At 50.9% G+C, this 27,037-nt stretch overlaps 1 protein-coding gene across 1 annotated transcript in view; it reads left to right on the top strand.

The window, feature by feature from the left end:
- Positions 1-278: 278 nt before the first annotated feature.
- The window catches only part of ppp1r14ab (protein phosphatase 1, regulatory (inhibitor) subunit 14Ab), a 51,582-nt gene continuing 24,823 nt past the window's right edge, over positions 279-27,037 (top strand). The window contains exon 1 of the mRNA XM_060856199.1: positions 279-523. Within this exon, the coding sequence (XP_060712182.1) occupies positions 338-523 (186 nt within the window). The 5' untranslated portion in view covers positions 279-337. The remainder of the gene's footprint in view (positions 524-27,037) is intronic.

The raw sequence follows: 27,037 nt of genomic DNA, 5'->3' as shown, positions 1-27,037 counted from the left end.
GGTCAGTGCTGAGGGAGTGGGCACTGTTGTAGGGTCAGTGCTGAGGGAGTGCTGCACTGTGGGAGGGTCAGTGCTGAGGGAGTGGGCACTGTTGGAGGGTCAGTGCTGAGGGAGTGGGCACTGTCGGAGGGTCAGTGCTGAGGGAGTGGGCACTGTCGGAGGGTCAGTACTGAGGGAGTGCTGCACTGTCGGTCGCTCTCAGTGGGGGGGTGGAGCCGTGTCTCTGGGTGGGACATTCCCAGAGGGTGAGCGCTAGGACCATGCGGAGGGAGGCTGCTGCCTGGGTTCGGTGCAGCTCTGGCGGATCGCGGAGAGTCCCGGCGCGGTGCTGGCGGAGATGGCAGCGAACCGGCTGGGCAGGAGGACACACAGCCGCTCCCCGGACTGTCCCCGGGAGCATGGGGCCGGCATCCAGCGCAGGCAAGCCCGGGTCACCGTCAGATATGACCGTAAGGAGTTACAGAACCGGCTGGATGTGGAACAATGGATAGAGGGGAAATTACAACAACTTTATCAGGAGCAGGTAATCCCGGAGTCACTGAGACCAGGAATATCAGGAGCAGGTAATCCCGGAGTCACTGAGACCAGGAATATCAGGAGCAGGTAACTCCCAGAGTGACTGAGACCAGGAATATCAGGAGCAGGTAATCCCGGAGTCACTGAGACCAGGAATATCAGGAGCAGGTAATTCACAGAGTGACTGAGACCAGGAATATCAGGAGCAGGTAATCCTGGAGTCAGACCAGGAATATCAGGAGCAGGTAATTCACAGAGTGACTGAGACCAGGAATATCAGGAGCAGGTAATCCCGGAGTCACTGAGACCAGGAATATCAGGAGCAGGTAATCCCGGAGTCACTGAGACCAGGAATAACAGGAGCAGGTAATCCTGGAGTCAGACCAGGAATATCAGGAGCAGGTAATTCACAGAGTGACTGAGACCAGGAATATCAGGAGCAGGTAATCCTGGAGTCAGACCAGGAATATCAGGAGCAGGTAATCCCGGAGTCACTGAGACCAGGAATATCAGGAGCAGGTAACTCCCAGAGTCACTGAGACCAGGAATACTATAGAACCCTCAGCTGCCATCAGGAAATTGAGAAGCAGGTTTGTATGGAGATCTCCGATATCCGTGAGAGTAATAGGGGATGGTCAGGGATTTCAGCTTTCCAAACAGAGTGGGACTGCCTTAGTGTTAAGGGTTTGAGTGGAGAGGAGTTTGTGTTTACTGGCAACGTTTCTGAGTCAGTATGTACATGTACCCACTGGAGAAGGTGCAAAACCTGACCTACTCTTGGGACATATGGCAGGGCAGGTGACTGAGGTGTCACTGGGAGAGCACTGACGATAATTGTATTACCTTTAACATAGTGATGGAAAAACATGGGACTGGAGAAAGGCCAATTCTGCATGAGGCAAGAACTTTCAAAAGCTGATTGGGGGCAGATGTTCACAGGTAAAGGGACGGCTGGAAAATGGGAAGCCTTCAGAAATGAGATAACAGGAGTCCAGAGAAAGTATATTCCTGTCAGGGTGAGAGGGAAGGCTGGTAGGTATAGGGAATGCTGGATGACTAAAGAAATTGAGGGTTTGGTTAAGAAAAAGAAGGAACCATATGTCAGGTATAGACAGGATAGATCGAGTGAATCGTTAGAAAAGTATAAAGTCAGTAGGAGTATACTTAAGAGGGAAATCAGGAGGGCAAAAAGGGGACATGAGATAGCTTTGGCAAATAGGGTGAAGGAGAATCTGGAGAGTTTTTACAAATACATTAAGGACAAAAGGGTAACTCAGGAGAGAATAGGGCCCCTCAAAGATCAGCGAGGTGGCCTTTGTGTGGAGCCGCAGAAGAAGGGGGGAGATACTAAACGAGTGTTTTGCATCAGTGTTGAATTGAATTGAATTGAATTTATTATTAAGTGTACTGAGGCACAGTGAAAAGCTTTGTCTTGTGAGCAATACAGGCAGATCACAGTGTTAAGTAGCGTAGGAAAGTAAATAATAGGTAAACAGCAGCAAAAACAAAAACACAGGTACAGGCGAATGTTAGGAGTTGGTGAGTCCATTCAGTATTCTCACAACAGGAGGGTAGAAACTGTTTCAAAACCGGCTGGTGTGTGTGTTCAGGTTTCTGTACCATCTCCTCGATGGTAGAGGTTGTAGAAAAACATTGCCAGGGTGGGATGGATCTTTGAGAATGCTGGCGGTCTTTCCTTGACAGTGGGGCCTGGGAGATGGATTCTATCGATGGGAGATTGGCCTTTGTGATTGTCCGGGCTGAGTTCCCCACTCTCTGTAACCGTCTCCGATCTTGAATGGTACGGCTGTCGTACCAGGTAGTGATACACCCAGACAGAATGCTCTCGATGGCACACCTATAAAAGTTGGCAAGGGTATTCGCCGTCATGGCAAACTTCCTCAGCTGCCTGAGGAAGAGGAGACGTTGTTGGGCCTTTATAACCAGTGCATCCACATGAAGAGTCCAAGAAAGCTTGTTGTGGATGACCACTCCCAGGAGCCTGACACTCTCCACTCGTTCCCCCTCTGTGCTGTTAATGTGTAGGGGGGGGCATGAGTAACATCCCGCTGAAAGTCAATAATGGTCCTTGGTTTTGCGGTCATTGAGAGCTCGGTTGCTGTCAGTGCACCATTTTTCCAGATCTTCCACCTCCTGTCTGTAGTCTGTTTGGTCACTAAATGAGATTCAACCTACTATGGTGATGTCATCAGCGAACGTGTTAATGGCATTAGTCTGATATTTGGCGATGGGTTTACAGTGAGTACAGTAAGGGGGCTGATACGCATCCCTGGGGGGGTCCAGTGTTGAGTGTTAGTGAGGGTGAAATATTGTCCCCAATCTTCACTGACTGTGGGTCAGGAAACGGAGAATCCAGTTGCAGAGAGTGGGGCTTAGTCCGAGATCACTAAGTTTAGTAATCAGTCTCGAGGGGATAATAGTGTGGAAGGTTAAATTGTGGTCAGTGAGTAGGATTCTTACGGAGCTGTTCTTGGTGTTAAGGTGGGAGAAGGTGAGGACTGCAGATGCTGGAGAGCAGAGCTGAAAAATGTGTTGCTGAAAAAGCGCAGCAGGTCAGGCAGCATCCAAGGAGCAGGAGAATCAACGTTTTGGGCATAAGCCCTTCATCAGGAATGAGGAATGTGTACCAAGCAGGCGAAGATAAAAGGTAGGGAGGGGCGTTGGGAATGCGATAGGTGGAAGGAGGTTAAGGTGAGGGTGATAGGCCGAAGAGGGGGTGGGGGCGGAGAGGTTGGGAAGAAGATTGCAGGTCAAGAAGGTGGTGCTGAGTCTGAGGGTTGGGACTGAGAAAAGGTGGGGGGAGGGGAAATGAGGAAACTGGAGAAATCTGAGTTCATCCCTTGTGATTGGAGGGTTCCTAGGCGGAAGATGAGGCGCTCTTCCTCCAGCCGTCGTGTTGCTATGGTCTGGCGATGGAGGCAGCCAAGGACCTGCATGTCCTTGGTGGAGTGGGAGGGAGAGTTAAAGTGTTCAGCCACAGGGTGGTTGGTGCGGGTGTCCTAGAGGTGTTCTCTGAAACGTTCTGCAAGTAGGCGGCCTGTCTCCCCAATATAGAGGAGGCCACATCGGGTGCAGTGGATGCAGTAAATGATGTGTGTGGAGGTGCAGGTGAATTTGTGATGGATATGGAAGGATCTCTTGGAGCCTTGGAGGGAAGTGAGAGGGGAGGTATGGGCGCAAGTTTTGCCTTTGGTGTCAAGATGTTCTAGGGAGGAGTGAAGGGCAAGTGATATGGTATCTGATGTGGATCGGTTGGTCTGATAGGCAAATTGGAGTGGGTCAAGAGTAGTGGGGAGGCTGGAGTTGATTAATGCCATGACCAGCCTTTCAAAGCACCTCATGACCACTGAAGTCAGGGTCACTGGGCGGTATTGAAGACCTGCTGCATGGGTCTTCTTAGGCACAGGGATGATGATGGCCCCTTGAAACAGGCAGGGACAGTGGCCTGCTGCAGGGATAGGTTGAAGATGTCAGAGAAGACCTCTGCCAGTTGATCTGCGCATGCTCTGAGTGCACGGCCTGGTACACCGTCTGGTCCCATCGCTTTCCTTGGATTCACACAAAGGAAAACTGATCTGACCTCTGAGGCAGTGACTGTTGGGAAAGATTCATCAGGACCTGTCAGAATTGGTGTTACCTTTCCGCTGAAATTCTGCTCAAAGCGAGCAGAGAAGGCAGTGTTTACTGTGGGAAAGGACATGGGAGTTAGACAATGTGGAACAGTACAGGCCCTTCGGCCCTCGTTGTTATGCCGACCTTTTATCCTACTCTAAGACCAAAAGCTTGGGGAGTAAATAGTGACATCTTGAAAAGTGACTCTATTACAGAGGAGGAAGTGCTGGATGTCTTAAAACACATGAAGGTAGATAAATTCCCCGGGACCTGATCAGGTGTACCCAAGAACTCTGTGGGAAGCTAAAGAAGTGATTGCTGGACCTCTTGCTGAGATATTTGTATCATCGATAGTCACAGGTGAGGTGCCGGAAGACTGGAGGTTGGCAAACATGGTGCCACTGTTTAAGAAGGGTGGTAAGGACAAGCCAGGCAACTGTAGACTGGTGAGCCTGACCTCTGTGGTGGGCAAGTTGTTGGAGGGAATCCTGAGGGACAGGATGTACATGTATTTGGAAAGGCAAGGACTGATTCGGGATAGTCAACATAGTTTTGTGTGTGGAAAATCATGTCTCTCAAACTTGATTGAGCTTTTTTGAAGAAGTAACAAAGAGGATTGATGAGGGCAGAGCGGTGGACATGATTTATATGGACTTCAGTAAGGCGTTCGACAAGGTTCCCCATGGAAGACCAGTTAGCAAGGGGAGATCTCATGGAATACAGGGAGAACTAGCCATTTGGATACAGAACTGGCTCAAAGGCAGAAGACAGAGGGTGGTGTGGAGGGTTGTTTTTGAGACTGGAGGCCTGTGACCAGTGGAGTGCCACAAGGATTGGTGCTGGGCCCTCTACGTTTTGTCATTTACATAAATGATTTGGATGTGAGCATATGAGGTACAGTTAGTAAGTTTGCAGATGACACCAAAATTGGAGGTGTAGTGGACAGCGAAGAGGGTTACCTCAGATTACAACAGGATCTTGATCAGATGGGCCAAAGGGCTGAGAAGTGGCAGATGGAGTTTAATTCAGATGAATGTGAGGTGCTGCATTTTGGGAAAGCAAATCTTAGCAGGACTTATACACTTAATGGTAAGGTCCTGGGGAGTGTTGCTGAACAAAGAGACCTTGGAGTGCAGGTTCATAGCTCCTTGAAAATGGAGTCGCAGGTAGATAGGATAGTGAAGAAGGCGTTTGGTATGCTTTTCTTTATTGGTCAGAGTATTGAGTACAGGAGTTGGGAGGTCATGTTGTGGCTGTACAGGACATTGGTTAGACCACTGTTGGAGTATTAAGTGCAGTTCTGGTCTCCTTCCTATCGGAAAGATGTTGTGAAACTTGAAAGGGTTCAGAAAGGATTTACAAGGATGTTGCCAGGGTTGGAGGGTCTGAGCTACAGGGAGAGGCTGAACAGGCTGGGGCTGTTTTCCCTGGAGCGTCGGAGGCTGAGGGGTGACCTTATAGAGGTTTATAAAACCATGAGGGACATGCATAGGATAAATAGACAAGGTCTGTTCTCTGGGGTGTGCGAGTCCAGAACTAGAGGGCATAGGTTTAGGGTGAGAGGGGAAAGATATAAAAGAGACCTAAGGGGCAACTTTTTCACACAGAGGGTGGTGCGGATATGGAATGAGATGCCAGAGGAAGTGGTGGTGGTTGGTACAATTACAGCATTTAAAAGGCATCTGGATGGGTATATGAATAGGAAGGGTTTGGAGGGATATGGGCCGGGTGCTGGCAGGTGGGACTAGATGGGGTTGGGATATCTGGTCGGCATGGACGGGTTGGGCCGAAGGGTCTGTTTCCATGCTGAACATCTCTATGACTCTGATGTCGGGGGGAGGTAACTCCTTTTATACATCAGAGCAGAGCTGGCCATTCAGCCCATTGATTCTGCTCCCCCATTCAACGAGATCATGGCTAATCTGATTATCCTCAACTCCATTTTCCAGGCTTTTTCCCCTAATCCCCTTCCTGATTGGAAATGTCTTTCTTGACTTGAATATATGTAGTGATCCAGCCCCTGCAGCCCAATGCAGTAAAGAATTCCACCGACTCACTACCTTCTGAGAGAGTATCTATCAGGAGCAGGTAACATCAGGAGTGTCTCACTGTCAGGAGCAAGTGTTTGGAGACACTGGATACTGCACTGGCCATGGGTCCTGACAACATTCCAGTAATGGTCCAGAAGACTTGTGCTCCAGAACTTGTCGCTCCCCTATCCAAGCTGTTCCAGTGCAGTTACAACACTGGCCTCTACCCGACATTGTGGACCATTGCCCAGGTATGTCCTGTACATAAAAAGCAGGACAAATCCAACCTGACCAATTACTGCCCCACCTCCATCATCAGGAAAGTGATGGACGGTGTCAGTAACAGAGCTATCAAGCAGCACCTGCTCAGTGACACCCAATTTGGGTTCCCCCAGGGTCACTCAGCCCCTGACCTCATTCCAGCCTTGGGTCAAACATTGATAAAAGAGCTGGATTCCAGATGGGAGGGGAGAGGGACAGCTCTTGACATCAAGGCTGCATTCGACCGAGTGTGGCATCAAGGAGCCCCGGCAAAACTGGTATCAGTGGGTCCAAAATTGTGGTGCTGGAAAAGCACAGCTGGTCAGGCAGCATCAGGTCAGCAATGGTGAAAGGCCTGAAACGTCAACTCTCCTTCTCTGACGCTGCCCGACCTGCTGTGCTTTTCCAGCACCACACTTTTCAACTCTGACGCTCCAGCATCTGCCGTCCTCACTTTCTCCTCAGCTCCAGGAGATCCTACAGGAGTCCCTCAGGGGAGTGTCCTGGGCCCAACCACCTTCAGCTGCTTCATCAATGTCCTTCCCTCCATCAGAAGGTCAGAAATGGGGATATTTGCTGATGACTGCACAGTGTTCAGCACCGTTAGTGACTCCTCAGACACTGAAACAGTCCGTGTTCAAATGCAGCAAGATCTGGACAATATCCAGGCTTGGGCTGACAAGTGGCAAGTAACATTCACGCCGCACAAATGTCAGACAATGACCATCACCAATAAGAGACACTCTAACCAGCACCTCTTGACATTCAAATGGTGTTACCATCACTGAATCCCTCACTACCAACATCCTGGGGGTTATCATTGACCAGAAACTCAACTGGACTCACCACATAAACACAGTGGCTACAAGGGCAGGTCAGAGGCTGGGAATCCTGCAGCGAGTAACTCCCCTCCTGACTCCCCAAAGCCTGTCCACCATCTCCAAGGCACAAGTCAGGGGTGTGATGGAATACTCCCCACTTGCCCCTGGATGGAGGCAGCTCCAACAAACACTCAGGAAGCTCGACACCATCCAGGGACAAAGCAGCCCCCGCTTGATTGGCCCCACATCCACAAACATCCCCTCCCTCCCCCACCGATGCTCAGTAACAGCAGTGTGTACCATCTACAAGATGCACTGCAGAAACTCACCAAAGATCCTCAGGCAGCACCTTCCAAACCCACGGCCACTTCCATCTAGAAGGACAAGGGGCAGCAGATACATGGGAACACCACCCCCTGCAAGTTCCCCTCCAAGCCCCTCACCATCCTGACTTGGAATTATATCCCATTCCTTCAGTGTTGCTGGGTCAGATTCCTGGAATTCCCTCCCTAAGGGCATTATGGGTCAACCCACAGCACATGGACTGCAGCAGGTCAAGATGGCAGCTCACCCCCACCTTCTCAAGGGGGCAACTAGGGATGGGCAATAAAAGCCAATGGCACAGCCAGTGACACTATGCGATGAGTGAAAAAAAAGTAACTCCAAGAGTGACTTACAACAGGTGTAGTCTAATCCAGGACCACATAATCTGGGTTTGATTGATTTACTGTTGTGGTTAGCACTGCTGCCTCACAGCACCTGAGACCCGGGTTCAATTCCCGCCTCAGGTGACTGACTGTATGGAGTTTGCACATTCTCCCTCCGGGTGCTCTAGTATCCTCCCACAGTCCAAAGATGTGCAGGTCAGGGTGGATTGGCCATGCTAAATTGGTCTTAGTGTTAGGTGAAGGGGTAAATGTAGGGGATTGGGTCTGGGTGGGTTGCGTTTTGGCGGGTCGGTGTGGACTTGTTGGGCCGAAGGGCCTGTTTCTACACTGTAGGGAATCTAATCTAATCTAATACTGCGATACAGTAACAAGTGTTGTTTTGTGTGCTATGCCTTACATAGGTACAGCAGGGGAACAAGATAGAGTGACTTCCTCAGTTTCAGAAGGAGGTAACTCCTGGAGTGACTATAATAGGAGTATCTAAGACCATCAGAAATAGGGACAGGAGGAGGACATTCAGCCCCTTCCATCCCCCTTTCCCATCATTCGGTAGGATCATGGTTGATCCAACATTCCTGACACCCTGCCCTTTCCCTGTAGCCTTTGATCAAGAATCTGTCTCAAATATCCACCAGGGGAGGTGTTGCAGAAAGGCCTGGATATTGAGAATGAGCAGAAATGGATGAATTGAGAGTGGAATAAACGAGGAGGGAGCAGCCGGATGAATAAATTAGATCGAACAAGGAGACCATCTGAAATTAATAAGTTGAATAGACTGTGCCAGGGCCAGAAGATTGAGTGCTGCCTGAGTAATTTTCCTCAGTAGCATTTTAGCAGCAGCTTTTAATACCATATATAGGGTGGCACGGTGGCTCAGTGGTTAGCACTGCTGCTTCACAGCGCCAGGGGCCTGGGTTCAATTCTAGTCTCTGGCGAGTGTCTGTGTGGAGTTTGCACGCTCTCCCTGTGTCTGTGTGGGTTTCCTCCGGGTGCTCCGGTTTCCTCCCACTGTCCAAAGACATGCAGGTTAGGGTGGACTGACCATGCTAAATTTCTTATAGCGTCCATGGAAGACTATTTAGAACAGAGATGAGGAGTAAGTTCTTCAGCCAGAGCGTGGCTATGGAATTCATTACCACAGAAGGCTGTGGAAGCTGGGTCATTGATTATATTTAAGACAGAGATAGACAAGTTCTTGAGTATGAAGGGGATCAAGGGTTACTGGAAGAAAGCAGGAGAGTGGGGTTGAGAAGATGTATAAGCCATGATTGAATGGCAGAGTAGAGTCAATTGGGCTGAATGGCCTAATGTCAGCTCCTGTGTCATATAGTCCTATGGATGTGCAGGCTAGGTGGGTTAGTCATGGAAATACGGGGTTACAGGGATAGGGTGGATTGGATGGGATGCTCTTGGGAGGGTCGGTGTGGACTTGATGGGCTGAATGGCCAGTTTGCAAACTGTAGGGGTTCAGTGGAGAGGGTTCAGCTGAAGAGGAAATTAATGTTCCCTTTCACCGGGATCAGGAAGCAGCCTTTCTCCCTCGTCTCTGGAAGATGATGAGTTGTAAACTTGCTTTGTCAAATAAGGACATTTTTGTTCCTGTGAATGTTGTTGCTGAGTTTATCGGTGGCAGTCAGAGACAGGTCACTCAACCCGACATCTCATGATGTCATCGCAACCCTTTGCCAGTGCATGCAATAAATACGCTGCTGGGTCTGTATCTCCACATTAGGCGAGAGTGTGATCCTAGTTGCCACGGCTTTCCTACAGAGTCGTTACCCTGTCCCCACAGATGGAGAAGATGGTCGGCAGAATTCCTCACCCTTTCAGCTTTTAAAAAAAAACCTGTAGGAAACAAATTTAACAGAATACACACACACACACACACACTCTCTCTCTCTCTCTGTCTGTCTCTCTCTTTCTCCCTCCCTCCTCCTCCCTCCTCCTCCTCTCACCTCCTCCCTCCTCTTCCTCCCTCCTCTTCCTCCCTTCTCCTCCTCCCTTCACCCCTCCCCCGCTCTCTCCCCCCCTCTCTCTCCCCCCTCTCTCTCCCCCCCTCTCTCTTCCCCCCCTCTCTCTTCCCCCCTCTCTCTTCCCCCCCTTTCTCTCCCCCCCTTTCTCTCCCCCCCTTTCTCTCCCCCCCATTCTCTCCCCCCATTCTCTCCCCCCATTCTCTCCCCCCCATTCTCTCCCCCCCTTTCTCTCCCCCCCTTTCTCTCCCCCCCTTTCTCTCCCCCCCCCTCTCTCTCCCCCCCTCTCTCTCCCCCCCTCTCTCTCCCCCCCTCTCTCTCCCCCCCTCTCTCTCCCCCCTCTCTCTCCCTGTCCCCCTTTCTCTCCCCCCCTTTCTCTCCCCCCCTTTCTCTCCCCCCCCTCTCTCTCCCCCCTTTCTCTCCCCCCCTCTCTCCCCCCTCTCTTCCTCTCTGTTTCCCTCCAACTCCCAACAGATTCCAACCTTTCAGGGTTGTGTATGTGAGATAGGGAGAGGCTGGAGGGGGTTACAGAGATAGGGAGGGGCTGGAGGGGGTTACAGAGATAGGGAGGGGCTGGAGGGGGTTACAGAGATAGGGAGGGGCTGGAGGGGGTTACAGAGATGGGGAGGGGCTGGAGGGGGTTACAGAGATGTGGAGGGGGTTACAAAGGAAGGGAGGGGTGCAGGGGCTGGAGGGCGTTATAGAGATAGGGAGGGGGTGTAGGGCAGGAGGAGGTGTAGGGGCTGGAGGGGGTTAGAGATAGGGAGGTGGGGTGTAGGGGGGCTGGAGGGGGTTACAGAGATGGGGTGGGGTGTAGGGGGGCTGGAGGGGGTTACAGAGATGGGGTGGGGATGTAGGGGCTGGAGGGGGCCACAGAGATAGGGAGGGGGTGTAGGGGCTGGAGGAGGTGACAGAGATAGGGAGGCGGTGTTTCGGCTAGAGGGGGTTACAGGGATAGGGGGGGTAGGGGCTGGAGGGGGTAACAGAGATAGAAGGGGGGTGTAGGGGGATTACAGAGATAGGGGCTGGAGGGGGTGTAGGGGCTGGAGGGGGTTACAGAGGAAGGGAGGGGGTGTAGGGGCTGGAGGGGGTTAGAGATAGGGAGGTGGTGTAGGGGCTGGAGGAGGTGACAGAGATAGGGATGGGGTTGTAGGGGGGCTGGAGGGGGTGACAGAGACAGGGATGGGGTTGTAGGGGGGCTGGAGGGTGTTACAGATGGGGGGGGGGTGTAGGGGCTGGAGGAGGTGACAGAGATAGGGATGGGGTTGTAGGGGGGCTGGAGGGTGTTACAGATGGGGAGGGGGTGTAGGGGCTGGAGGGGGTGACAGCGATTTGGTGGGTGGGGATGTTTGATTTTGATGCGGTCAGGGTGGGGTGTGGGAGGGGATGTCACAGTGAGTTTGATGCAGTGGCTCTCAATGGAAGTGTAACCTTTAGGGTCAGTGTCGGGGGTGGGGAGCGAGGGTGCAGCCGCAGGGCGCAGAGAAACCGCTGAGAGCCTCTCGCTTCGGGGCTGGCACTGACGGGGCAATAATTTCCTAAACCTGAACCCCAGACTGGAGCCTGTCCATCGGAACTAACCGTAAACTCGCGAGTTTGTTTATTTTTGGCGTTGCTGCTTTTGCTCTGGGACTCTGGGCTGGATGTGGTTGGCTGGTCTTTGCCTGACTAACTCTGCCGCATGTCTGTGTGTGTGTCTGTGTGTCTGTGTGTGTGTGTGTGTGTGTATTGGGGCAGTATTTAGGGATCAGGCTATGTGACTGTGGAAGGCTTCACTATTGTGCTGGGCTGTGCATTGATCTGATACATCTGTGGTTTCTCATCCTCCTCTGTCTTGTCCTGGGGGAGGCGGGGGCAGGGTCAAAAACAGATACCTTCAATCCCAGCCCCCCAATCTGGGTCTGTCAGTGGTAGGTGGGATGCTGAGGTCACACCCCTCTGTTAATTCAAACCAAACTCCCAGAGAAGCTCACGTCTCCTCACACTCTATGAAAGTATGAAAGAATGACAGAGAACTCTTAATTTCCACTATTTAAAGAAAAATATCAATTTATTTTCTGAACAGAACACTCAACAAAACTATTAACAATTGAAAATGTGTTGCTGGTTAAAGCACAGCAGGTCAGGCAGCATCCAAGGAATAGGAAATTCGACGTTTCGGGCATAAGCCCTTCATCAGGAATGAGGAGAGTGCGTCCAGCAGGCTAAGATAAAAGGTAGGGAGGAGGGACTTGGGGGAGGGGCGATGGAGATGTGATAGGTGGAAGGAGGTCAAGGTGAGGGTGATAGGCCGGAGTGGGGTGGGGGCGGAGAGGTTAGGAAGAAGATTGCAGGTTAGGAGGGCGGTGCTGAGTTGAGGGAACCGACTGAGACAAGGTGGGGGGAGGGGAAATGAGGAAACTGGAGAAATCCGAGTTCATCCCTTGTGGTTGGAGGGTTCCCAGGCGGAAGATGAGGCGTTCTTCCTCCAGCCGTCGTGTTGTTATGTTTTGCCGGTGGAGGAGTCCAAGGACCTGCATGTCCTCGGTGGAGTGGGAGGGGGAGTTAAAGTGTTGGGCCACGGGGTGGTTGGGTTGGTTGGTCCGGGCGTCCCTGAGGTGTTCTCTGAAGCGTTCCGCAAGTAAGTGGCCCGTCTCCCCAGTATAGAGGAGGCCACATCGGGTGCAGTGGATGCAATAGATGATGTGTGTGGAGGTGCAGGTGAACTCGTGGCGGATATGGAAGGATCCCTTGGGGCCTTGGAGAGAAGTAAGGGAGGAGGTGTGGGCGCAAGTTTTACATTTCCTGCGGTTGCAGGGGAAGGTGCCGGGAGTGGAGGTTGGGTTGGTGGGGGGTGTGGACCTGACGAGGGAGTCACGGAGGGATTGGGCTTTTCAGAACACTGATAGGGGAGGGGAGGGAAATATATTCCTGGTGGTGGGGTCCGTTTGGAGGTGGCGGAAATGACGGCGGATGATACGTTGTATGCGGAGGTTGGTGGGGTGGTAGGTGAGAACCAGTGGGGTTCTGTCTTGGTGGCGGTTGGAGGAGCGGGGCTCAAGGGCGGAGGAGCGGGAAGTGGAGGAGATGCGGTGGAGGGCATCGTCGATCACGTTTGGGGGGAATCTGCGGTTCTTGAAGAAGGACGCCATCTGGGCTGTGCGGTGTTGGAACTGGTCCTCCTGGGAGCAGATGCGGCGGAGACGAAGGAATTGGGAATATGGGATGGAGTTTTTACAGGGGGCAGGGTGGGAGGAGGTGTAGTCCAGGTAGCTGTGGGAGTCAGTCGGTTTATAGTAGATGTCTGTGTTGAGTCGGTCGCCTGAGATAGAAATGGTCTAGGAAGGGGAGGGAGGAGTCTGAGACAATCCAGGTGAATTTGAGGTCGGGATGGAAGGTGTTGGTAAAGTTGATGAACTGTTCAACCTCCACAAACAGAACACACTTTCCCCCTAATGGGCCACAATCTTATTAACTTGCTGCTCCAGTAACACAGTTATTAAACATTATACTAATGTAATCTCAAGACCATACAGTGTATGTCTTCTCCGCTGTCTTCAGTTGTCCATCTGCTGATCTCCCTGGGTAGTCTTCCTTTTTGCCAAGCATCTGTTTTACAGGAGAAGGTACCTTTGATAGAGCATACTTTCTAATTTCTTTGAGGGTGAGGCGTTTGATTGGCTGTTTCTCTGCTGTTTGTGGGGAAGTTGTCTATGGAATCTAGCATTGATTGGACTGCCTGGATGTTTAGCTCCATCGTTGTAGGATGTCTGTGTGTGTGCACAGGGAGATTTTAAGAATAGAATGGATTCCCTACAGTGTGGAAACAGGCCCTTCGGCCCAACAAGTCCACACCGACCCTCCAAAGAGTATCCCACCCAGACCCATTCCCTTACCCTATTACTCGACATTTACCCCTGACTAATGCGCCTAACCCACATACCCCTGAACACTACGGGCAATTTCCCATGGTCAATCCACCCTGACCTGCACGTCTTTGGACTGTGAGAGGAAACCAGAGCACCCGGAGGAAACCCACGCAGACACGGGGAGAATGTGCAAACTCCACACGGCCAGTCACCCGAGGGGGGAATCGAACCTGAGTCCCTGGTGCTGAGACAGTAGTACTAAGCATTGAGCCACCGTCCGCTCCAGGGGGAATGTTTCCTCACTGGCCAATTTGTGAGCTCTTGTGCCTCCCCGCTCTGAGATCTCTCACTGAGAGACTGTTGGTTTAGAACACTGTGCGAGATCTCCAGCTGTCCCAGAGCAGTTTTCTTCCTGAGACAGACTTGCACCCACTTAGTCCCTCTCCACAGAAGGTCCCTGACCAGAGGAGTGTTTTAATCTTGAATTTCCAGCATCGGTGATATTTAATTCCTGTTTTGTGACCCACCAAACCTGTTCAGCAAGTTCAGGGACATTGCTCGCAAATGAATGAATGACGTGATACCCCCCTGGGTTGGTGTGTTTGGGCATGGTCCATGGATGTTCAAGAGCGACATTCCTTAGGCCCACGTGATGTATCTCAAAGTGATTGACCTATAATGTCAAGACCCAGTCAAAGACTCTGCGTTCAAATCCCATCATCGCAGCTGCTGAAGTTAAAATTCAAATCCACAAAAATTGAAAGGATGGCACGGTGGCTCAGTGGTTAGCACTGCTGCCTCACAGCGCCAGGGACCTGGGTTCGATTCCCCCCCTCGGGCGACAGTTTGCACATTCTCCCCGTGTCTGCGTGGGTTTCCTCCCACAGTCCAAAGATGTGCAGGTCAGGGTGGATTGGCCATGGGAAATTGCCCATAGTGTTCAGGGATGTGTGGGTTAGGGGGATTAGCCATGGGAAATACCCGATGGTGCTCAGGGATGTGTGGGTCAGGGGGATTAGCCATGGGGAATGCAGGATTACAGGAGTGGGCCTGGGTGGAATGTTTTTAGGAAGGTCAGTGTGGACTCGATGGGCTGATTGGCCTGCTCCCACACTGTAGGGATTCTACAAGTCGAAAGTCTTTGCCAGTGACCATGAGAGTATCCTTGCTGGTTGTAAAGATCCCATCTGGGTTCCTTTTGGGAAGGAAACTGCCATCCTTACCTGGTCTGGTCTCCATGTGACTCCAGACCCACAGCAATGGGGTTGACTCTGAACTGCCCTTTGTATTGATCGAGGAAGCCACTGCGTTTAAAGGCAGTTAGGGACGGGCAACAAAGTCTATGTCCCATGACAGAATAAATAAACTCTGAAGGAGGTCCGCCATATTGGAAAAGCCAAGCTTGGGTTTAACCCTGGTCTGCCCACGTCCTGGAAAATAACGATGCTTCATCTCAATCCAAATCTGCGGAGAGACTGGAACCAAATGTGTACGCAGTTCAGGATAGATATCACAAAATTGTTTTAGTGCAAAAGGAGGCCATTCAGCCCATCGCACCCTATGGTTCTATCCCCTAAAGCCAAACTCCTTCCTTTTCCCAATATGCCCCTCTTGAATGCCTCAATTGTCCCTGCCCCCGTCACGTTTCCAGGCTGTGCACTTGCTGGGTGAAAAGACTTTTTCTCATGTCACCTTGCTTTGCTCATCACTTTAAATCAACAGCTCTCTTGGTCTCTATCCTTTTACGGGCAGGAACACTCCTCTCTCTCTCTCTCTCTGTCTCTCTCTGTCTCTCTCTGTCTCTCTCTGTCTCTCTCTGTCTCTCTCTGTGTCTCTCTCTCTCTCTCTGTGTCTCTCTCTCTCTGTGTCTCTCTCTCTCTCTGTGTCTCTCTCTCTGTGTCTCTCTCTCTCTCTCTGTCTCTCTCTCTCTCTGTCTCTCTCTCTCTCTCTCTCTCTGTCTCTCTCTGTCTCTCTCTGTCTCTCTCTGTCTCTCTCTCTCTGTCTCTCTCTGTCTCTCTCTGTCTCTCTTTCTCTCTCTCTCTCTCTGTCTCTCTCTCTCTGTCTCTCTCTCTCTCTGTCTCTCTCTCTCTGTCTCTCTCTCTCTGTCTCTCTCTCTCTGTCTCTCTCTCTCTTTCTCTCTCTCTCTGTCTCTCTCTCTCTTTCTCTCTCTGTCTCTCTCTCTCTTTCTCTCTCTCTCTCTTTCTCTCTCTCTCTTTCTCTCTCTCTCTTTCTCTCTCTCTCTTTCTCTGTCTCTGTCTCTGTCTCTCTCTCTCTCTGTCTTTCTCTCTCTCTCTCTCTCTCTCGCTCTCTCTCTCGCCCCCCTCAGTCCAGCCTGATCTGAATTCTCCAGCTGAGGTCACACATCTCCTTCCTGCGATCCGTTCTGAGGAAGGGTCACTGGGCCCGAAATACTAACTCTGCTTTCTCTCTCCACGGATGCTGCCAGACCTGCTGACTTCTCCCAACAATGTCTGTCTTTGTTTCAACATTGCGTCCTTGCTCATCTGCCCTGATTAATCAAACTGGCGACACTGTGTGCTTTATTCACTGCTCGCTCCATCGTCGATCTGTGCACCAATGCTCCCAGCTCCCTCCAGGACCCCCTTTAGAATTGTACCTCTGATTTGATTTAGAGTCATAGAGTTGTACAGCACAGAAACAGACCCCTGGTTCCAATTTGTCCATGCTGACCAGATATCCTAAATCAATCTAGTCCCATTTGCCAGCACCCGGCCCATATCCCTCCAAACCCTTCCTATCCAGATGCCTTTTAAATGTTATAATTGTACCAGCCTCCACCCCTTCCTCTGGCAGCTCATTCCATATGTGCACCATCTACAGGGAGAACTAGCCATTTGGATACAGAGCTGGCTCAAAGGTAGAAGACAGAGGGTGGTGGTGGAGGGTTGTTTTTCAGACTGGAGGCCTGTGACCAGTGGAGTGCCACAAGGATCAGTGCTGGGCCCTCTACTTTTTGTCATTTACATAAATGATTTGGATGTGAGCATAAGAGGTACAGTTAGTAAGTTTGCAGATGACACCAAATTTGGAGGTGTAATGGGAGAAAGTGAGGGCTGGAGACCAGAGTTGAAAAATGTGGTGCTGGAAAAACACAGCAGGCCAGGCAGCATCCGAGGAGCAGGAGAATCGACGTTTCAGGCATAAGCCCTTCTTCAGGAATGAGCTGTTTAGTGGACTGTGGACAGTGAAGAGGGATACCTCAGATTACAACAGGATCTTGACCAAGTAGGCCAATGGGCTGAGGTGTGGCAGATGGAGTTTAATTTAGATAAATGTTAGGTGCTGCATTTTGGAAAAGCAAATCTTAGCAGGACTTATACACTTAATGGTAAGGTCCTGGGGAGTGTTGCTGAACAAAGAGACCTTGGAGTGCGGGGTCATACCTCCTTGAAAGTGGAGTCGCAGGTAGGTAGGATAGTGAAGAAGGCGTTTGGTATGCTTTCCTTTATTGGTCAGAGTATTGAGTATCACAACTTTTTCACACAGAGAGTGGTATGTGTGTGGAATGAGCTGCCAGAGGAAGTGGTGGAGGCTGGTACAATTACAGCATTTAAAAGGTATCTGGATGGGTATATGAATAGGAAGGGGTCAGAGGGACATGGACCAAGTGCTGGCAAATGGGATTAGATTAATTTAGGATATCTGGTCGGCATGGACGAGTTGGACAGAATGGTCTGTTTCGTGCTGTACATCTTTGTGACTCTGCATGTAAAAGTTGCCCCTGAGGTATCATAAATCTTTCCCCTCTCACCCTAAACCTATGACCTTTACTTCTCGACTCCCCCACCCCAGGGAAAAGACCTTGCCTATTTACCCTATCCATGCCCCTCATGATTTTATTATCTTTTATAAGGTCACCCCTCAGCCTCCGACACTGCAGGGAAACAGCCCCAGCCTGTTCAGCCTCTCTGGATTTGACTTATTGTCATCATGTCCCAAGGTACAGTGGCAAGTTTTGTTTTGTGTGCAGTACAACAACCAACAGGTGATTGAACAGAGTGAGGAATACAATGTTACGTCTGTAGAAAGACGCACAGAGAGCGAGATCAGCACTCGATTTGAAATTTGCGAGCTCCATCCCGCAGAATAACAACAGCGGGGAGGAAGCTGTCCTTGAATCTGTCGGCCCGTGTGTTTGAGCTTTTGTATCCTCTGTCCAGTGGAAGAGGGTGGGAGAGATTATAACCGGGGTGGGACAGGGTAGTTGATAATGTAGGTTCCTTTCCCGAGACAGTGGGATGTGTAGACGGAGCCAGTGGACGGGAGGTTGGTTTGTGCGATGGACTGGGCTGTGCTCACAGCTCTCTGTCGTTTCTTACCGTCCTGGGCAGAGCAGCTGCTGTACCAGGCCATGGGGCATCCGGATCAGGTATGTCCCATGGTGCATCTGGATCAGGTATGTCCCATGGTGCATCTGGATCAGGTATGTCCCATGGTGCATCTGGATCGGGTACGTCCCACGGTGTATCTGGATCAGGTACGTCCCATGGTGCATCTGGATCGGGTACGTCCCATGGTGCATCTGGATCTGGTTCGTCCCATGGTGCATCTGGGTCGGGTACGTCCCATGGTGTATCTGGATCAGGTACGTCCCATGGTGCATCTGGATCAGGTATGTCCCATGGTGCATCTGGATCGGGTATGTCCCATGGTGCATCTGGATCGGGTTCGTCCCATGGTGCATCTGGGTCGGGTACGTCCCATGGTGCATCTCGGTCGGGTACGTCCCGTGGTGCATCTGGATCGGGTATGTCCCGTGGTGCATCTGGGTCGGGTATGTCCCATGGTGCATCTGGATCGGGTATGTCCCGTGGTGCATCTGGATCGGGTTCGTCCCATGGTGCATCTGGGTCGGGTATGTCCCATGGTGCATCTAGATCGGGTATGTCCCATGGTGCATCTAGATCGGGTATGTCCCATGGTGCATCTGTAAAAGTTGGTCACGTGCCTCCTGGGGGCGAAGAGGGTTGTTGGCTCTTATTGGTCATGGGTGGTTCAGGTGGGTTTATATTGTCGTTCAATGTTCAAGCATTGGCTGAGTGGTAGGGAATACAGGTAGTGACCGTGCACCCACTTGGTAGGATAGGCCAGGCCTGAGTTTGGTTACTCCACTCGTTAACGGGATGGGGGTGTCACTGTCTAGGCCCAGCATTTATTGTCCCATCCCTAATTGCCCAGAGTCAACCCCATTGCTGTGGGTCTGGAGTCACGTGTAGGCCAGACCAGGTAAGGATGGCAGTTTCCTTCCCTCAAGGATGTTAGTGACCCAGACTGGTTTTTCCCAACAATTGGCAATGAATTCATGGGCATCACCAAATTCTTAATTCCAGATCTTTGTTAAATGCAGATTCACTATGGGGGCGGCACGGTGGCTCAGTGGTTAGCACTGCTGCCTCACAGCGCCAGGGTCCCGGGTTCGATTCCAGTCTTGGGTGACTGTCTGCGTGTAGTTTGCACATTTTCCCCGTGTCTGCGTGAGTTTCCTCCCACGATCCAAAGATGTGCAGGTTCCAGGCCTTGCTAAGTTGCCTGTAGTATTAGGTGCATTAGTCAGAGGGAATTGGGCCTGGGTTGGTTAATCTTCAGAGGGTCAGTGTGGGCCTGTTTCCAAACTGGAGGGAATCTAATTTAATCTGCCGTGGTGGGATTTGAACTCCGGTCCCCAGAACATTCGCTGGGTCAGTGGGTGAACAGTCCAGTGATAGTACCATCGCCAGTCAACTGACTGGAACTCAAAGTCTCCCTGGCACCGCCCAGGTGGTGGAGGATTCAGAAACATTGATCGTGCGATCGATAATCCTGAAATAACTTCAATTTGTTTCATGGTGTCACCAATAGGTTTGTGGCATTGGATTTTACTTCCCCACTGCCGGAGTCTCGGATCCAATGTGAGGACTTTGGAAATTTGAGCTGGAGCCAGTCACACAAGGCTGCTCCATCATTCAACATGACCACCTGACTCCCACAGCAATCCCTTGCTATCCAAAAATCCATCACCGTCCAACCTACCTAACCTCACGGCACCCACTGCTGTCTGCAGTGGAGACTTGGACAGATTTACAGTAAGGAACTGCAGTCCCTGTTCCTAAATAGAAACTTCCCTGAGGAATATCACCAATCGATTGGAATGTTACCTCCGGCCGGGAGCCTGCCAGACTCTGAATCATTTGTCATATTGATTTCTACATCCTCTGCCTGTCCACAGAGCCACATGAGCCGTTAGGAATGACAATGAGTGGATTTTGAGTAACTGACAGGCAGCGAGGGAGTGTCACACCAGGTTTTCGGGTCTTGTCTTGCAGTCTGGCCGGGCGAAATGCTACAGGGGCGCAGGTTAGAAATCCAGCTGCAGCCCCAGTGTAGGAGCAACTTAGTGCAGAGGCTGCACTGAAAACCAAAAGCTCTTAGACACGTCGTTGTTCCGCCATTCTCATGTTCCGATCATTTAATCCACACTATCAACCCCACCTCTCCCCCAGCCTGCCCCCTCTGCTGCAGAAATACTGCCCCCTCTGCACTTCACGGCAGCTCTGATAAAGAGTCATCTCAACTCAAAATGTTAGCTTGCTTCTCTCTCCATGGACAAAGTTAAAACAATCTCACAACACCAGGTTAGAGTCCAACAGGGTTAGTTGGAAGCACTAGCTTTCGGAGTGTTGTTCCTAGTTACCTGATGAAGGAGCAGCATTCTGAAAGCTAGTGCACGGTGGCACAGTGGTTAGCACTGCTGCCTCACAGCGCCAGGGACCTGGGTTCAATTCCCGACTCAGGAGACTGACTGTGTGGAGTTTGCACGTTCTCCCCGTGTCTGCGTGGGTTTCCTCCAGGTGCTCCGGTTTCCTCCCACAGTCACAAAGATGTGCGGGTCAGGTGAATTGGCCATGCTAAATTGCCCGTAGTGTTAGGTAAGGGGTAAATGTAGGGGTATGGGTGGGTTGCGCTTTGGCGGGTCGGTGTGGACTTGTTGGGCCGAAGGGCCTGTTTCCACACTGTAAGTAATCTAATCTAATCTAACCCTGTTGGACTCTAACCTGGTGTTGTGGGATTGTTTTAACTTTGTCCGCCCCAGTCTAACCCCGGCTCCTCCACTCCATCTCTCCACGGGTGCTGTCTGACCCGCTGTGATCTCCAGCATTTGCTTTGTTTCCTCCTGTATCATATTCTGGGGGAAAGTACAGAGGAAAGGGATGGTTTACAACAAGGCAAGATCTGCATTTCCATAGCGCCTGGGCAACCAATGGAGTTTTATCGAAGTTAATTTTGAGGTGCGGTTGTGTTTCCAATGTGGGAAAAGAGACAAGGCAGTTTCCACCGAATACACGCTCACCAACAATAACAGGATCCTGTGAATGACTGGTTTACCCCCCTGATAAAGGTTAGAGATAAACTGTTTGTACAAGGCTTCTATCCTCAGATAGAGAGATGAGAAGATTTTGCTCTACAATAGCTGAGAGTAACAGGCACTATCTCTCCCATTATGTGCGTGAGTTCATTTGGAGTTGGCTTGTTTCACAATAGATACTGAGACAATAATTGCTGACAACACAGTCAGTCTGCCAGGACCTGGGCAAGACCAAGTTAATGCTTCTTATCAGAACTGTTCTGATGGATGGGCCTGAACCATCCCCGTGTTTCCTCTCTCTGTGTATAGATTTTAACAGACAGTGGCTGTGTTTACAAACCATTCTGATTCGCCAACATCTTTCAGGGAAGAAAATTCACTGTCCTGACCGGGCCTGGTCTACATGTGACTCCAGACCCACAGCAATGTGGCAGCCTCGTAACTAATCCCTGAAAGATGGGGGTTAGGCAGTTAGTTCGGTTGGCTGGGCAGCTGGCTTCTGATGCCAACAGCGTGGGTTCAACTCCCATCACCATCCGAGGTAACCCCTGAAGGACTCTCCTTCCCAATCTCTCCCCTCGCCTGAGGCACAGTCACCCCCAGGTTAAACCACCACCCAACCCCTTTCTCACTTCCATTTTCTCTCTCTCTCTCTCTCTCTCTCTCTCTTCCTCACTCTCATTCTCTATCTCACTCACCCTCATTTTCTCTCTCTCTTGCTCTCATTCTCTCTCACTCGTTCTCGCACTCTCTCATTCACCATCACTGTGGCTTGTTCTCACTGTCACTCACTCACAGTTTCTCTCGCTTTTATTCTCTCTCACTCTCTATCTCTCACAATTCTCCCTCTCACATTCCCTCTCCCTCACACTCCCTCTTTCTCACATTCTCTCCTTCACACACACATTCTCACATTCTCTTTCTCACATTCTCTCTCATGCGTTCTCCCCCACATACTCTCTCTCTTGCTCTTTTTCTCTCTGTCACATTCTCTCTCTCTCATACTTTCTCTCTCTCGTACGTTTTCTCTCTCTCCCTCTCTCACATTCTCTCTCTCTCTCTCGCACATTCTCTCTTTCACACATTCTCTCTCTCTCGCACATTCATTCTCTCTCTCTCTGTCTCTCTCTCCCTCCCCCTCCCTCCCCCTCCCTCCCCCTCTCTCCAGTGAGGTACCAGCTGCTGTGACCCTCTGGGACTGATGACCTTTTACTCTCTGAGATGGATGAGGTAGCCGCTCAGTTCAAGGAGTAGTTGGGAATGGAGAGTTGCTAGTCTAGATCAATGACACCGACATCTTAACAACAAAAAGCCCACTGATTGGCTGATGGTGGAGGTGGTAATAAACTGTGAGAAGTGTCCAGCCCTGATGGCTCACTTACCCGGGTGGAAATGTTTGGAATGTTCTGTAAACTGTTGTCTTGGCTCTTGGCCTGTTTGTATATCAGAGCCATAGAGTTCTTTACAAACTCCAGCCAGAGAAACCATCTGCTATTTAACTAACAAACATACACATACAGGCGCGCACACAGATACGTGCACTTGCAGGTACACAAGCACGCACACGGAGATATGTGCACACGCATGCACAGACACACATGCACGCGCGCACATACATGCACACGCATCCCCCAGGGGAATGAGCTAGGATGTAGGAACCTAGTGACCATAACAGATTGTGCTGTGTGCCGTACTAAAGTGTTGGTGTTTGTACAGTTTATTCTGGCAGAAGGTTTTGGTCTCAGAGGCCATGTACTGAGGCTGGTTGGGGAGATTTATAGACACACAATCCAAGGGAGGCTCAAAGGGAGAGGCGTTGAAATCTGCAGCACAGCGGTTGGCGCAGTTTCAATACTGCAAACATATCTGGAATTAAAAACAGGTCCCAGTGATTGGGGAAAACTATCAGCCATTGTAAAGTCACTTCACTCTCATCCTTCAGGGATGGAAATCTGCCATTCCTCCTCTGGTCTGGCCTACGTGTGACTCCAGACCTACAGCCAAGGTAGTTGACTCTGAAGTGCCCCTGAAATGGGTTTCAGATGTCCTGCCAACCGTGTCCATCCCACGAACAAATTCAGGACATAAAGAACAGCTGGAGAGTTTTGATTTGATTTATTGTTGTCGCATGTACCTAATGAATGCCTTCTTTATTACCCTGCCCACCTCTGACTCCAGCTTTGACATGTATTCCAAGGTCTCTCTGTTCAGCCACACTTCCTGGGCCCTGCCATTAGTTCAGCCCAACTTGAATAGTGTGGTGGCCTTTACCCTCCTGAAGTGAAGGTGGCTCACATTGGTAACGTAGGACCCCACGGGGGACTGTGTGTGAAAAACTCTTGAAACTGAGGAAGGAAATGTGAGGGAGTGCAGCAGGGCCCTTGTGACTTTCCTATGAGGTGACACGGGTCCTTATTGAGTTTGTTCAAGACGGAGACCTGTGGATTTCTAGATGTTCAAGGGATCAGGGCTACAGGAGAACACTGGAAAATAGCGTTAGGGAAGATGATTTGGAATGGGTCAACAGACTGCTGGGGCAGAATGGCCTATTCCCTATTCCTGTGTTCCAGCCTGTTTCCCCATTTCTCTTTAAACATTTTCTTCAGCTGTTTCCCTGCTTGCCTTTGAGATCATAGAACCATACAGCACAGAACAGGCCCTTCGGCCCCCGATGTTGTGCCGACCTGTGAATGAATCTAAACCCATCCCCCTACACTATCCCATCATCATCCATGTGCTTATCCAAGGATCGTTTAAATGCCCCTAATGTGGCTGAGTTGACGCCATTAGCAGGTAGGGCATTCCACACCCTTACCACCTCTGAGCAAAGAACCTGCCTCTGACATCTGTCTTAAACATGATCAGAGTCAAGATTGTGGTGCTGGAAAAGCACAGCAGGTCAGGCAGCATCCGAGGAGCAGGAGAGTCGACATTTCGGACATAAACCCTTCCTCAGGAATCACTGCTCCCCAGATGCTGCCTGACCTGCTGTGCTTTTCCAGCACCACACTTTTCAACTCTGACTCTCCAGCACCTGCAGTCCTCACTTTCTCTCTTTGTGAACGTGATGTGGAGGTGCCGGGTGTGGGACTGGGCTGGACAAGGTCAGAAGTCACATGACGCCAGGTTACAGTCCAACACGTTTATTTGAAACCACAAGCTTTCAGAGCGCTGCCCCTTCAGGTAACGAGTTACCTCAATAACCCTATTGGGCAGTGACCTGGTGTTGTATGATATCTGCCTTTGCCTTTGTAACACTAACACTGGGTGCTGCTTCCCCCAGCTCTATATCTGGCAAAGTTTACCTCAGAACAACTCTCTGTAAACATTTCACACTGATTTAACTCTGGAAGATTTAATGTTCTCACTGGGAGTTCTGTTGTTTCTGTGGTGGTGTTAATCATGTGAAAGTGAACTGTGTGAGGCTGCGGTGATGTTGCTGAGCAGAATTCTCTTGGTGTCAGTCAGTCCTCACTCCCAATACAACAATAACAACTTGCATTTAAACAGCGACTTTGTGAAATCTCCCAGTGTACTCCACAGGAGTGTTGGTTTTTATACTGAGGCCCCCCTCCCCACCTCTTTGGGGGCAACGGATCAAATCTTCAAAGGTTTTGAGGGTGTCATTTAAGAATGACTTGGAGGGGCCGGTGTTGGACTGGGGTGGGCAAAGTTAAAACTCACACAACACCAGGTTATAGTCCAACAGGTTTATTTGGAAGCACTAGCTTTCGGAGCGACGCTCCTTCATCAGGTGGGTGTGGAGCAGGAGCATAGGACACAGAATTTATAGCAAAAGTTTACAGTGAGATGTAACTGAAATGATATATTGAAAAAGACCTGGATTGTTGGTTAATTCTCTCATCTTTTAGAAGCCAACAGAAACCAACATGGTCATTCTCAAAGATGAGAGTCTTAACCAACAATCCAGGTCTTTTTCAATATATCATTTCAGTTACATCCCACTGTAAACTTTTGCTATAAATTCTGTGTCCTATGCTCCTGCTCCACACCCACCTGATGAAGGAGCGTCGCTCCGAAAGCTAGTGCTTCCAAATAAACCTGTTGGACTATAACCTGGTGTTGTGGGATTTGTAATGTCATGTATGAAGATGGAGATACAGACGGAGGGGTTTAGGGAGAGTGTGTGTTCCAGATCATAGGGCCTAGGCAGCTGAGGGCACAGCCGCCATTGCAGGGGCAATGGGAATCAGACCCAAAGGAAACCAGAATTAGGGGAGGGGACAGAGATAGGGAGGGGCTGGAGGGGGTGACAGAGATAGGGAAAGGTGTAGGGGCTGGAGGGGGTTACAGAGATAGGGAGGGGGTGTAGGGGCTGGAGGGGGTTACAGAGATAGGGAGGAGGTGTAGGGGCTGGAGGGGGTTACAGAGATAGGGAGGGGGTGTAGGGGCTGGAGGGGGTTACAGAGATAGGGAGGGGGTGTAGGGGCTGGAGGGGGTTACAGAGATAGGGAGGGGGTGTAGGGGCTGGAGGGGGTTACAGAGATAGGGAGGGGATGTAGGGGTTGGAGGGGGTTACAGAGATAGGGAGGGGGTGTAGGGGCTGGAGAGGGTTACAGAGATAGGGAGGGGGTGTACGGGCCAGAGGGGGTTACAGAGATAGGGAGGGGGTGTAACATTGTTCATGTTGTTGAGGATGCGATGTGAATGGCTCTGTATTGATTGCGAGAGTACGGTGTGTTGGTGCTAATGCCAGACCAAGGTTATTGATGATGTGTCTCGATCATGAATAATGTACAGAGACTCAGGGATGTGTCTCAGCAAAGGAACCACCACTGAGTTCCAGCTGTTCACTACCTCCACTCCCCCTCCCCACAAACCCACCATCCACTGTGCCCCTCCCCCTGGCATTCTCCCCAACACACACACACACACACATCACTCACTCACTCACACACACCCATCCCACACACACCCATCCCACACACACCCATCCCACACACACACCCACCCCACACCCACACCCACACCCACCCCACACCCACCCCACACCCACCCCACACCCACACCCACACCCACACCCACACCCACCCCCACCCCACACCCACACCTACACATCATTCACACACACACCTACACATCATTCACACACACACACGTCTCTCACACACACATCACACACACACATCCCCCCACACACATCATACACACACATCTCACACACACACGCACACACACACACATATCCTCTCCCCCCCCCACACACACACACACAAACACACACACACTCTCTCCCCCTTCCTGAAGAAGGGCTCATGCCCAAAACGTCGACTCTCCTGCTCCTTGGATGCTGCCTGACCTGCTGCACTTTTCCAGCAACACATTTTCAGCTCCCCCAACACAGGCACAGACACACACTCGCACACACATACACACACACGGACACACACACAGTAACAGTAGCCTGTGATAAACCCAGTCCCTAATCTCAGCAGAAGGACTCTCTCTTTATCCCTGATCCCTCTTGTTGCTGACGGTCTCTCAGACAGGAGATACATAAGACATTGGGAGATTACTGCAAGACCCAATCACTTCTGGGCTCAATCACCCACTTTCAACACATTGTACACAAGGGGTTAACACCTTCTGATTGGAAATTCAAACTGTCTATTTACATTTTTACAAACCCCTGGTCCAGCAGCTGCTGCACCTCCTGGGAATCACCCCACCCCCTTCCTCCACCCACTCCCGCTACTACTACAGTACATGTAGGGGAACTCTACCTCATCACTCACCTGCACGTTAGCATTTACGACAGTGCGGCACTCCCTCAGCACTGACCCTCCGACAGTGCCCACACCCTCAGCACTGACCCTCCGACAGTGCCCACTCCCTCAGCAATGACCCTCCGACAGTGCCCACTCCCTCAGCAATGACCCTCCGACAGTGCCCACTCCCTCAGCACT

The sequence above is a fragment of the Hemiscyllium ocellatum genome, chromosome 47, assembly GCF_020745735.1.
Source record: "Hemiscyllium ocellatum isolate sHemOce1 chromosome 47, sHemOce1.pat.X.cur, whole genome shotgun sequence".
NCBI lineage: Eukaryota > Metazoa > Chordata > Chondrichthyes > Orectolobiformes > Hemiscylliidae > Hemiscyllium > Hemiscyllium ocellatum.
The sequence above is the reverse complement of the archived record's forward strand: the minus strand, read 5'-3'. Positions and strand labels throughout refer to the sequence as shown.